Source organism: Mauremys mutica, chromosome 5 (genome assembly GCF_020497125.1).
Source record: "Mauremys mutica isolate MM-2020 ecotype Southern chromosome 5, ASM2049712v1, whole genome shotgun sequence".
Classification (NCBI taxonomy): domain Eukaryota; kingdom Metazoa; phylum Chordata; order Testudines; family Geoemydidae; genus Mauremys; species Mauremys mutica.
Genome location: NC_059076.1, coordinates 110109236 through 110122429, shown reverse-complemented (window position 1 = coordinate 110122429; position 13194 = coordinate 110109236). Strand labels below are relative to the sequence as shown.

The 13194-nt window shown below is 42.2% G+C and overlaps 1 protein-coding gene across 3 annotated transcripts in view; it reads left to right on the top strand.

Annotated features, from left to right (window-relative positions):
* Positions 1-12397, top strand: part of LOC123371129 (cytosolic beta-glucosidase-like) — an 84593-nt gene extending 72196 nt beyond the window's left edge. For all 3 annotated transcript variants that reach the window (XM_045018369.1, XM_045018368.1, XM_045018370.1), the window contains one exon: positions 12093-12397. In XM_045018369.1, coding sequence (XP_044874304.1) covers positions 12093-12304 — 212 coding nt within the window. In that variant the 3' untranslated portion in view covers positions 12305-12397. The remainder of the gene's footprint in view (positions 1-12092) is intronic.
* The last annotated feature ends 797 nt before the right edge of the window (positions 12398-13194 follow it).

Genomic DNA, 13194 nt, shown 5'->3' with positions numbered 1-13194 from the left:
GGAATGTAGTACAATGAGAAACTGGGTGTCATTGAAACCTTTCCCCCCCCCAAACCCCAATCTTTTATCTACTCAGTTCAGACATATTTTATTAGCATGTTGTTTGCATAATGTTGTTAGCATTGCAGGATTTTATGGTGACCTTAAAGTAATTGTGGGAGTTCTTCCCTCAGTTACACCAGTACAACTCTCTTGACTCCTCTGGAATTGTAAAGTGTAGTGGGCTGGCGGTCATCCCTCCTGGTCCCTCAGGCTCAGATGGATGCCACTCAGCCTCATCCGGCACAGCGGTCAAAAGTCAATTAGCAGAGGATTAGCAAATCACCAATCTATAGCCCTAGCCCCTTGGGCGGGGTCTAGCAACAATCAGTCTTTAGCCTAGTCGCCTGGCTTGGACGGACAGCACATACAGTCTGTTGTTCTGGCCCTCTGGGCAGGGGTGGCGCAAGGAGCAGGATTTAGCCCAGCCTCCTGGCTAAGGCAGATAACAAATGCAGTCAGGCTCAGCCCTCTGGGCAGGGCAGCACAATAGCAGTCTATAGACCAGTTCCATGGCTGTGCAGACAGCAGACAAACACAGGCTGTTTGGCCTATGGTGGGTAGGCTGCTACCCCAGGGGTAGTGTTGGCAGCAGGGGGTAAAGGGACCTGGGCTCACCCTACTCCAACTCGTCCCAGCCCAGGGCCCTAACAGTGGTGGAGGGTTCTGCTACTGAATTAGCAGAGATCCCACTGAAACATGCTGACTCGCGCTCTGGCAGCAAAACCGGACTAAAGTTTGGTTTCCCTGGACTACATCCTACCACAGTCTGCAGATAGGGCTCAGTAGTTCAAGGGTCCTCCATCTCCTTGGGGTACTCAGCAGCTGGAGTCCCAACAGCAACTCAGGGAACTCATTGGACAGCAGTCATGGCAGCTGCTCTACGGCTGGGGGTTTCTGCAACTCGGTCCCTGCTCCAGGGGACCAGCAGCAAGGCAGAGGGGTCTGTTTTTTCCCCTGGTTCTCGCCCAACTGAGTTGGAGACCCCACCTCTTATACTTTCTGTTCCACCTCTCTGTTTCCGGTGTGAGGGCCAAACTTGGCATGGCTCTGCCCACCAGGGGCCAGAAAATGGTCCCTTTCCCACAGGCTCGGAGGGAGGCCACACTGCCTTACTACACTCTCCCCTCCCAAAATCCAGCTGTCGGTCCCCGGGGCTGGCATCCTCGCTTTCCCCCCAAGTGTGACAGAAAGGCCACATTCACATTGTTCTTACCCACTCAGTGAAAGCATGTGACTGGAGGGTGAGGTACGAGTGCATCAATCTGGTGTTGGTGCCTCTCATAGTGTTCAGCCAACTCAAGGTGGCATGGTCCATTTTCAGCACAAAGGGGCCACTTAGGAGACAGTATCACTTGATGGCGAGTGCTTCCTTTTCAATGACAAAGTAGTTTCTCTCTCACCTTGTGGGAGAGGATGGCCCTGAGTCCCACCTCGGAAGTATCTGTCTGGATGATGAATTTGCAGTTGAAGTCAGAGCTAAAGAGCACTGACTCTTGGCATAGGTGGTCTTTGAGGGTCTGGAAGGCATCCTCACACTTGACAGACCACCACACCCATCGTGGGCAGTCCTTGGTCAGGAGCTCAGTCTTGGGGGCTGCGATTGAGGCAAATTGAGAACCAACTGTTGATAATATCCAGCTAGCCCCAAGAACTGCTTCACCTGTTTCTTTGTGGTTGGAGCAAAGCAGGCCTTCAGTGCTTGGACCTTCCCCATGAGGGGGCGTACTTGATCTCACCTCAGGGTGTACCCGAGGTAGGTAGTTTCTTGCCACCCAATCCAGTACTTCTTCAGGTTTTGCAGTCAGCCCAGCAGCTCGTAGGACCTGAAGAGCAGCTGCCACTTGTTTCAGATGGTTTTCCCAGTGGTGGCTGTACACCACTACATCATCTAAATAGGCCACAGCATACTTAGTATGGGGCTTCAGGAGGCAGTCCATCAGCTGCTGGAACATCATGAGGACATCATGAAAGCTGAAAGGCATCTGGGTGAATTGATAGAGCACAGTTGGGGTGGCAAACACATTCTTCTCTCTGGAGCAAGGGGAATCTGCCAGTGAGAGCAAGAATTACGATGTACTGGGCCTCACCGAGCCAGCTGAGGAGTTCATTGATTCAGGGCATTGGGTAGGCATCGAACTTTGAGATCTCATTCACCCTCTGGAAGTCGATGCAGAATCAGAGGGCCCCACTGGGCTTCAGGACCAGCATGATGGGACTGTGCCACTCGCTTGAACTGCTAAATGACCTCTAGCTCTACCATTGCCTGTACCTCCTTCTCCACAACCTCCTGCATCCATCATAGGAGAGGCCACGTGGTTTCCTGGACCACCTCTCCTGGGCTTGTCAGGACAGTGTGTCGGATGAGGGTGGTTTGGCCTGGTATGGCTGTAAAGGTCTTGGGAAAGGCCTTTCACAGGCTCCAGGCTTGTTTTTGCTGGTCCATTGTGAGGGTGTCCCCCTAATTGTGTTTTTTCAGGATCAGTTGTCTTGGGGACCTGTGGACCCAGATCCGATTCGGAAGGGAGGGGGAAAGGTGTAATCAGCAGCCCCTCTCGCTCTCACCATGGCTCAGAAAGTTCACCTGATAGATCTGTCTTTTCTTCTATCATTCCAGTTGTCTAAGCTCACATATAATTGGGCCCATTCGGCGAATTACCTCATGGGGCCTTGCCAGCAGGCCAGGAGTTTTGACTCCTCCAAGGGGAGCAGGAGGAGTACTCAGTTGCCAGGCTTGAAGGTGCAAATCTGGGCTCCCTGGTTGTAGGTCTGCTCTTGTGCCTCCTGGCCAGCTCCTTTGCCAGATCCCCAGCTCAGGTCAGGCACCCCTCTAATTGGTGGACATACTGTAAAAGCTCCTGGACCGGTGACAGGGTATGTTCCCAGGCTTCCCTCATTAGGTCTAACAGCCCTTGGAGTTGGCAGCCATACGGTAGTTCAAAGGAAGAGAACTTCACAGAGGACTGGGGCACCTCCCTAATGGCCAACAGTATGGGCAGGGATCAGCTGGTTCCACTGGCAGAGCTCCTGTGTGGGAAACATATGGAGCATCTCCTTTAGCGTCCTGTTGAAGCATTCAACCAGCCCATCTGTCTATGGAGGCCATCACTCCTCCAGGGCTGTGGCTGGGCAGGGGGCCAGCGACAAGGCAGAGGCATCCAACTCCTTCCCTGGTTCTCTCACCCAACTGAGCTAGAGGCTCCGCCCCTTAGACTTCCTGTTCTGCCTCTCTGCATCCAGCGTGAGGGAGTGGGCCCGGCCTGGGTCCTCCCAAAGGGGGCAGAAAGTGGTTCCTCCCCCTCAGGCTTGGAAGGAGGCCACACACAGGTATCGTGGGGGCAAAACGTGGCTCTCTAACTTTTTTCAGACTGGGTTCACTGATTTTGAAGCCACTTGAATGATGATGTTAGGAAAAAGTTGTAGCCTGCAGATCTCTGACATGACACATGGGTGAAAATAGCCATTGAAGTAATGGGTATTTTGCCATTAACTTCAGTGTGACCCAAACTTAACCCCAGGTGAATATAAAATCTGTTCAATAGTTATGCTATATTTTCCATCTGTGCCTCACAAATGGAAATAAATATCTTTTGATTCTCAGTAAATGTTCAGCATTTTGAACTTCCCTACAGACTTTCCTTTGGCAGTATTTACTGTTTCCTTCAAGGGACAGACAAATCTATTTCAAACGTTTAAACGTTCTTTAGAGCTACAATCACGATTCTATCTGGGCTATTTTTGCCTGTGACACCCTTTTGCTGGCAAGCCAGGTTTAACTTTCAACCAATGTTTCCTGAATGTAAATTTCTTCTTGGATCTTTTCCCTGTACTTTTTAGTTCACTTTATTGAATGCATAAGTGTCAGCCATGATAACTAGCTCTACCGTTCAAGTTAAAAGTTTTCCGAGGCATAGATCGGCTTAATTTTATAACTCTGGCCAGGTATGTTGAGGTATAATAATGTACTTGAGCATTAAATTAATGTTGTTTCTCATTCTCTTGATTAACAAACATCTATTTAAATCAATATATATCATTTGCCTGTTCACTTGATTTCTACTTTTCCATTGCTGCATGATTAAATTATTTTTCTGGCCAGTGGGAGAGATTTTGTATGCAATAATGTTCTAGTCCCAAAAGTTTTGAAGGAGAAACATATTTCATAGTTTCCACTTTGCACTCTACAAGGAATTTTATTTTCCAAACAAGTTCTGATTGCAGATTAAAGAATACTGCAAACCTGAAAGCATTCCTTTTAATTAAAAGGAATGCATTTGATTGTTGGCGAACAGCATTTGTGTCACTGCAACAGAAGATAAACACTTTGGGACATGCAATTTAATAATTGTACTTGGTTTAAAGTATATATTGAAACTAGACAGATGCAAATTTTGATGTTCAAGTGGTGAGCATGTGAGAACTGCACCACTGGAAGACTTGCATCAAAAGCAAGACTTGAAATATATTTTCATATTTCATGTTGCCATGCCAGTGAGTTTCGCTCTCTTGTGCACTTGACAGTGTTGCCAACTGTACTGGCAAAGACCAGCCCAATCATTGCTTAAAACAACCCAACCCAACAAAATAATGTGAACTTATTAGCAACTAATGAGCATGTTCAGAACAAATACTGTAAACAAGCCCATTTCTGTAAAGATTTTAAATCATCCCCAGTGTATTCTCATTGGTTTATGCATGTGCAACCTCTCCAGTTAAATCTTCAGTGCAGAATAATCCTGACTGGGCAGCATCTAGTGTTGTTCAGGTGTTAGTAATAACACCTTTAAAAGCTGTGAGTAGCTGTGAAGGCACTCTAAATTAGGGCGACCTTAAGTTGCTTTATATATAAAAAAGGCATTAAAAATCTATCAAATGTCACAGGAAGCACACATCCAAACTTGTCCTTAGTGGGGGCATTTTTGCCGCCAGCCTACTCCCTTTCCCCTCCTGCACCAGTTAACCCTCAGTACTGCAGGTGTATTTCTGCTCATCGGCTCTCAAATTGAATGTTGCCTAGCTGGAGCTTGAGGTCACATTCCTTACAGCAAGTGACTGCATGACTTTCTTGCCAGTCATCGGTTCTGGGTCTTCACTTTTCTGGCAGCACATGAGAATGCCTGGAGCACTTGCACTGATTGCCAGTTAAGCCCCTAAACTGATAAAAGCTGGAGAATACTAATAAACAGGTTTATTGCATTGCATCCAATGTTGTCCCCTACTCTTTCTCTTATTAATATGCTGAGTAGTTCATTGAAAATGTCTGCTTCCATACTCACAAATCTTTTGCTTTTCTTTCTGCAGACATTAGATGCCGTAAAGTTGTCAGTCTCAGAATAACACTTTAAGAAATGCTGTTCTTAAGATATTCCCTGGTACTTCTCATTAACCCTGTTGATTGATGCTTATGTGTTTAACTTCACTGTACCACCTTTAATAGGAAACAGGAGGTAGAGGAACATGTAAAATGTTTGTCAATAATGGTATTTGAAATCTACTTTGAACAACCAGCAGCAGATTTTAAGTGCTTCAGTTCTGTGGGACAGGAGAGTTGGTATCTCAGGGAACTGGTAAATTGATATGGGCCCAGATCCACAAATATGGCTACATAAGTTTATATTAAGAAGTCTTTCTTTGTAATCATAAGGGCTAAAAGTCTTATTATTTAAATAATAGGTTTCATTCTGCAGAATCTGAATCTGTCTTGGAGAACTAACTTACATCAAGTGAACTGGAACAAGCCTGCAGACTGGGAGTTTGACATTCATATTAAGATTGTTAGTGATGTAATTTTTACAGGAGAGGAATCAGTGATTAGCACAGAATGCAGCGTGCAAAAAGAAATCCTATAGCACATTCATGAAGACACGAACTAAGCAAAAGCTAAGCCCGAGAAATCCTTTACTAGCCTGGTCTGAAGGCACAGGTTGCTGATATTGTTTTGAAGTATTAATTGTGTCAAATGTATTGATCACATTGGCTCAAAGAATAGTTATATACTGAACAAGTACAACCACTTTCTTTTTTTCAGATATGGTTCCCAAAAGACCTTAGCAAAATGTATACACAAAACTCACTGACTTAATGCAAGCCGATGCAGAGTGGGGTTTATTATAGTTGGAGCAGAAAAAATGGTTAAATTGAAAAAGGAGTGCAAGATGAAGGAGATGGGAGAGGAGGCATTTACAGTGGTTCAGGTTAGAGGGCGAGAATGAAGAGGTGAAGCAAACTTTAAGCAGTGGGAATGGAGAGGAAGGGAAAGAGGCTAGAAGTGTTGTAGAGAAAGAAGTGACAAAATTTGGTGAGACCCTGGAAGTGAAGAGAAAAGCATGAGGAGAAGGCACATTACCCCAAGGTTGCAAGCTTCAGTTATTTGGAGGGTAGTTGTCAATGACAGGTAAAGCTGGAAGCAGAGACTGGATATTCATTTTTAGCCATATAACATTGGAGGAAGTGGTGGGAAGTCCAGGAGAAGATATCGCAGAGACATGTGATGTAAGCCTGGACAAATGTCAGTGGTGGAGAAGTAGATTAAAGAGTCATTAGCCTGTGGAGATAAGAGAGACTGTGGGAACAGACAAGGTCACCCAAAGGATGACTGTGGAGAGGAATGATGACAGAGCATGGGAAATGCCAGCAGAGATAGGAAGAGAAGGAGAGGATCCATTAATAGTAATACTGAAGGAGTTGTCAACTAGGTGAAGAAGCAAGTAGCCAGTGTTGCAGAAATCCAAGGATGAGAGGATGGTGGAGAGGTAGGTGGCTTATGGTGTCAAAGGTAGCAGAGCTATCAAGGAAAAATGAGTACAGAGAAGTGACCCTACAAGCAATAGATAGTTAATGTGAAAAATGACAAGACAAATTAGATACTTGGCAGTACACCTAAAGGATCTCCTTCAGCTATTGTGGCCACCCACATTGGCAGAGTAATTAGCACAACTTCCAGTTATGGTGATTAATGGCATAATGGGGGCAGAGAGATCTATGTCTATTTATATCGTGCCTGACATCATAGTATCTAGACAGCACAGCAAAGATTAAAAGAGGCAGTTGCTATCCAGTCGTGGTCTGTTCTCTCCTAACATACTTAGATGAGTCCAGTGTAAAAAGATATCCTAGGTGAGCAAAAGCTTGTCAGCCCTGTCAAAACTGGAAAAGGCCTTTGTAAAGAGATGTGTCTTGTCCTGTGCTCTAAAGGTGGTGAGAAACGAATTAATCATAATTGTTAGAAGCATGAAGTATTTGTATTTTGAAACTGCAGCGAAAATACCCTTTATTGAACTTTGGGAGGGACTATCATTTACAAAAAAAAAAAGTCTTTAATGGTCTGTGCAGTATAGAGAGAGTGCACAGTTTAACTAGGAATGTTGAGAAATCGTGCTCAAGGCTTAGAAATAATGAGCTCCTAATGTGTTTTCTAATCAAAGTATCGGCATGAAATTCACTATTTGGAGAATGTCCTATTATCAAGGCAGCTGTGTATCAAAAGTTCACCATGGATATTATTTTTGTCTCTCATCTTTTTATTTGACTTGTCTTCTCCTCCCCCTCCCTTTTAATAGTTTTAAGTCAAAAGCACTAGAAACACAAGAAGAGCCGTGCTTATCACATTTCTTCCAGCTTCCTTGGACCAACAGCCATCCCTGTCAGTCTTAGTTATCTTTGTGTGCAATGCTGTTTTGAGCAGAGATTTCATACACAAGTTCCGCCCCCTCCAAGATTTAGGTACCTCATAAATCAAATTGACAAGTCACATGATGATGTTTTATTCCCTATTTTGTCTATTGGACGCAGAAAGACATGTACAGTTGGTTCTTCAGTGGTTTATTTCCTAACAATAGCACAGCATTGTGTAGTTCAGAGACTATGTCAGACTCTTTTTGGATTGTACCTAAGCAATTCTATACCTAAATATTTTTCTGTGACAAAAAGCAGAGGCATGTTCCCACCATTGCTTCTGAATATTCATGGCTGCTGTGGAACTAGTGGCAATTTAAAAGATTACTTTTTCCTGTCCTTCCCTTTGGTTTACAGGAGAAACAGCATTTATTGTTGATACACTGATTTTCTGTTACATTTTGATCAAAATTTATGCAAATATATAATTAGTGACACACACAATTATGGTTCCAGGAATATGGAAGAAAGAAGCAGATTAGTTTTGTTTTATCTTCCCAGTTAAACCAATCAAAGGAATCCAGGTTTTCGTATACTTAATTTTTGCTTGCTTTTTGATTATCCAAGTTATATGTGCATTATCAAATTTCATGCAATTGCTCTTCATATTTTATTCAAGGAAACCACCAGCTAGTCAGACAAATTATCACTTGATTATTTTTTCAACCTTTTTCTCTCACGTATGTCCCTGCATCATGTACAGCTGCAGCAGAGGTCAGTCAAACAATGAATGGTAACTTTACCTTTGGTTCAGGAAATATGTATGTTACATATTGAAGAATTCGGGATTTAAAATATTGTTTCAAAAGTAAATTGTGCACATTATTTTCCTGCTGTTGTATGTTATGTGATCACATTTATGCGCAAGTGGGCAACCTTACATGTCATATATACTCTATGGAATTAGAGAACACTTTAAAACCCAGTCTCTAAATCAATGAGTCACTTCTGAGGGGTTGGAGGTCTTAGCTGTGAAAAGAGGAAAGAGCATGGCATATGTTCTAGGTTTCAGGATTTTGTTTTATAAGGAATTGTTTGAAGAATATTTTTCACTTTCTTGGCCTGTCTATTTTAAGAAATTAAGACATTTTAAATAGAGAAGGTCTACACTGGATATTGTCTTGTATTCACCTTTGAGCTAGCTTGGTAGAATAAAGCCAAAGAGGCTCCTATTATCTTGTTATAGAGAGTTCCACATAAAGTCAACTGTCCTTTTTGTAGTTTAGTGAGTTGTAGTGACTATCCTGGCAAAGAATATATCTTTTCATGGGCTGTCAGTATTGATATTTACATAGTTTTTGCCATAGCAGGTACTGTCAAAAAGTGGAATATAAAAAATTCAGTTAATCTCAACATAAGAATGGCCATACTGCATCAGACCAAAGGTCCATCCAGCTCAGTATCCTGTCTACTGACAGTGACCAATGCCAGGTGTCCCAGAGGGAGTGAACCTAACAGGTAATGATCAAGTGATCTCTCTCCTGCCATCCATCTCCACCCTCTGACAAACAGAGGCTAGGGACACCATTCCTTACCCATCCTGGCTAATAGCTATTAATGGACTTCACCTCCATGAATGTATTTAGTTCTCTTTTAAACCCTGTTATAGTCCTCACCTTCACAACCTCCTCAGGCAAGGAGTTCCACAAGTTGACTGTGCACTGTGTGAAGAAGAATTTCCTTTTTATTTGTTTTAAACCTGCTGCCCCTTCATTTCATTTTGTGGCCCCTAATTCTTATATTATGGGAACAAGTAAATAACTTTTCCTTATTCACTTTCTCCACACCACTCATGATTTTATATACCTCGATCATATCCCCCCTTAGTCTCCTCTTTTCCAAGCTGAAAAGTCCTAGCCTCTTTAATCTCTCCTGATATGGGACCCGTTCCAACCCCCTAATCATTTTAGTTGTCCTTTTCTGAACTTTCTCTAATGCCAGTACATCTTTTTTGAGATGAGGAGACCACATCTGTATGCAGTATTCAATATGTGGGTGTACCATGGATTTATATAAGGGCAATTCTCTGTCTAGTCTCTATCCCTTTTTGAATGATTCCTAACATCCTGTTTGCTTTTTTGACTGCTGCTGCACACTGCATGGACGTCTTCAGAGAACTATTCACGATGACTCCAAGATCTCTTTCCTGATTAGTTGTAGCTAAATTAGCCCCCATCATATTGTATGTATAGTTGGGGTTATTTTTTCCAATGTGCATTACTTTACATTTATCCACATTAAATTTCATTTGCCATTTTGTTGCCCAATCACTTAGTTTTGTGAGATCTTTTTGAAGTTCTTCACAGTCTGCTTTGGTCTTAACTACTTTGAGCAGTTTAGTATCATCTGCAAACTTTGCCACCTCACTGTTTACCCCTTTCTCCAGATCATTTATGAATAAGTTGAATAAGATTGGTCCTAGGACTGACCTTTGGGGAACACCACTAGTTATCCTTCTCCATTCTGAGAATTTACCATTTATTCCTACCCTTTGTTCCCTGTCTTCTAACCAGTTCTCAGTCCATGAAAGGATCTTCCCTCTTGTCCCATGACAACTTAATTTACATAAGAGCCTTTGGTGAGGGACCTTGTCAAAGGCTTTCTGGAAATCTAAGTACACTATGTCCACTGGATTCCTCCTTGTCCACATGTTTGTTGACCCCTTCAAAGAACTCTGATAGATTAGTAAGACACGATTTCCCTTTACAGAAACCATGTTGACTGTTGCCCAACAATTTATGTTCTTCTGCATCTGAATTTTATTCTTTACTATTGTTTCAACTAATTTGCCGGGTACTGACATTAGACTTACCAGTCTGTAATTGCTGGATCACCTCTAGAGCCCTTTTAAAATATTGGCATTACATTAGCTATCTTCCAGTCATTGGGTACAGAAGCTGATTTATAGAACAGGTTACAAACCATAGTTAATAGTTCCGCAATTTCATATTTGTTTGCTCCCCCAGGTATTAATACATACTCTGAGTTAATTAATAAGTAAAAAGTGATTTTATTAAATACAGAAAGTAGGATTTAAGTAGTTCCAAGTAGTAACAGACAGAACAAAGTAAGTCACCAAGCAAAATAAAATAAAATGTGCAAATCTATGTCCTATCAAACTGAATACAGATAAGATCCTCACCAGTTCCAGAATGCTCCCTTTTACAGATGGTACCACATGGTACCTTGTATGTCTCCAGGAAGACTTCTTATGTGGATTGGAGCATTCCAAGATGCATTGTTCCCCAAGTGCTTCCTGATCGGGTACTTAAGCTTGCGAATTCCTTCCTAAAGAAGCTGACCAAATGCCTCACAAAGCTTGCTTAGAAATCAAGCAAGTATATAGCCAATATTCTTAACCTCAGGTACAAAATGATATATGTGTACAAATAGGATGAATAGATACAGTAGACCATAACCTTTACAGAGATATGTTACATGGCACAGGCAGCACAAAACATATTCCAGTTATGTCATATTCCCATAAAACCTTATGGGAGGTACTGTCACAATTACCTTTTGAGTTTTTGGCTATCTGTTCTTCAAACTCCTTTTTGGCTTTTCTTATTACATTTTTACATTTTTGGCAGGGTTTATGCTCCTTTCTATTTACCTCACTAGGATTTGACTTCTACTCTTTAAAAGATGCCTTTTTATCTCTCACTGCTTCTTTTACATGGTTGTTAAGCCACAGTGGCTCTTTTTTTAGTTCTTTTACTGTGTTTTTTACTTTGGGGTATAGAGTTAATTTGGGCCTCTATTGTGGTGTCTTTGAAAAGTGTCCATGAAGCTCGCAGGGATTTCACTCTAGTCACTGTACCTTTTAATTTCTGTTTAACTAACCTCCTCATTTTTGCATAGTTCCCTTTTCTGAAATCAAATGCCACAGTGTTGGGCTGTTGAGGTGTTCTTCCCACCACAGGAATGTTAAATGTTGTTATTTTATGGTCACTATTTCCAAGCAGTCCTGTTATAGTTACCTCTTGGGCCAGATCCTGTGCTCCAAACAGGATTAGATAAAGAATTGCCTCTCCCCTTGTGGGTTCCTGTACCAGCTGCTCCAAGAAGCAGTCATTTAAAGTATTGAGAAATTTTGTCTCTGCATTTCATCCTGAGGTGACATGTACCCAGTCAATATGGGGATAATTGAAATCCCCCACTATTATTGAGTTCTTTATTTTAATAGCCTCTCTAATCTCCCTTAGCATTTCATTGTCACTATCACTGCCCTGGTCAGGTGGTCAATAATAGATCCCTACTGTTATATTCTTATTAGAGCATGGGATTATCTATAAAGATTCTATGGAACTTGTGGATTCATTTAAGCAAGCTATATATGTTCTACATTTGTAAGGTTACATTTGTTGTGTTAATTTCAGCCATCTCTCTTGATGATGTCCATCTTAAAGGATATTTTGTGTGGTCCCTCCTTGACAACTTTGAATGGACTTGTGGATACAGCTGTCGATTTGGACTTTTCCATGTTGACTTCGAAAACCCAGCTCTCCCTCGTGTTCCTTACGGATCAGCAATAGAATATGCCAAAGTTATCGCCAACAATGGGCTAATGAAATCAACTGAAGAGCTGTGACGAGCTGTCTTTTGGTACCAAGAGCTGTCTCCTTCCTAAGAAGCCATATATGGTAAAATAAAAAAAATATTTTCCAAAATGCTGACTAGTCTCTGTGTTTTTATATAATAATTCAACTGACAGATTCAGTTAGGAATACATGGTTTTCCTTGTTGTGTAAGGAGGGAGGAAGTAAAATAACTGGCAAGTTACTTTGTAGTGGATTTGGCAACTGTGTTTTAAACTGTATGTTTAAAGGAACACTGTCAGCTTGAAATCTAATTAGTTTTAAATGTGAGCTACTAGTAGTTTCAACTGCCTGTGACTTTCCTGCCAGCTCTTGTAATTTTACAGCCACCTTCTCCTGTGTTCATATGCTTTTCTTTCTTCTGAAGCTGTGTGAAAGCCCCAAACAAGCAGAAGAAAAGGATTATAGTGAAAACAATTATACAGAAAGTGTTGACAAATGAAGAAAGCAAATCAACACAAGTATAGGATTTAACACACACACACACACACACACACACACACACATACATACACACACACACACACACACACACCTTCTAATTCTTTCAGTTTGAGTAATCTTATAAATATAATTACTGCCCCCACCCTCTACCAAGGAGAAGGGGCAGCAGCATGGGAATTGCACCTCAGAAGGACCTCTCTCAAGCACAGTGCCTCCAGGGGTGGGGCAGGTTCCAGACCAAGCCTTGTGCAGGGCTGTGCCTAAAGGCACAATTTGGCCCACCGTAGGTAAAAAGTTGTCAGACAGAAATGTGAATCTTGAAGTTGATGGGATCCCTTTAATATTTATTCACACAGCTTTGAAAATGTTGTCAGTATACTCTTGCTGTAACAAAGCTCACATCTGAGCCAAAGAAAAAAGCCCTGTTATAGCAAAGGGT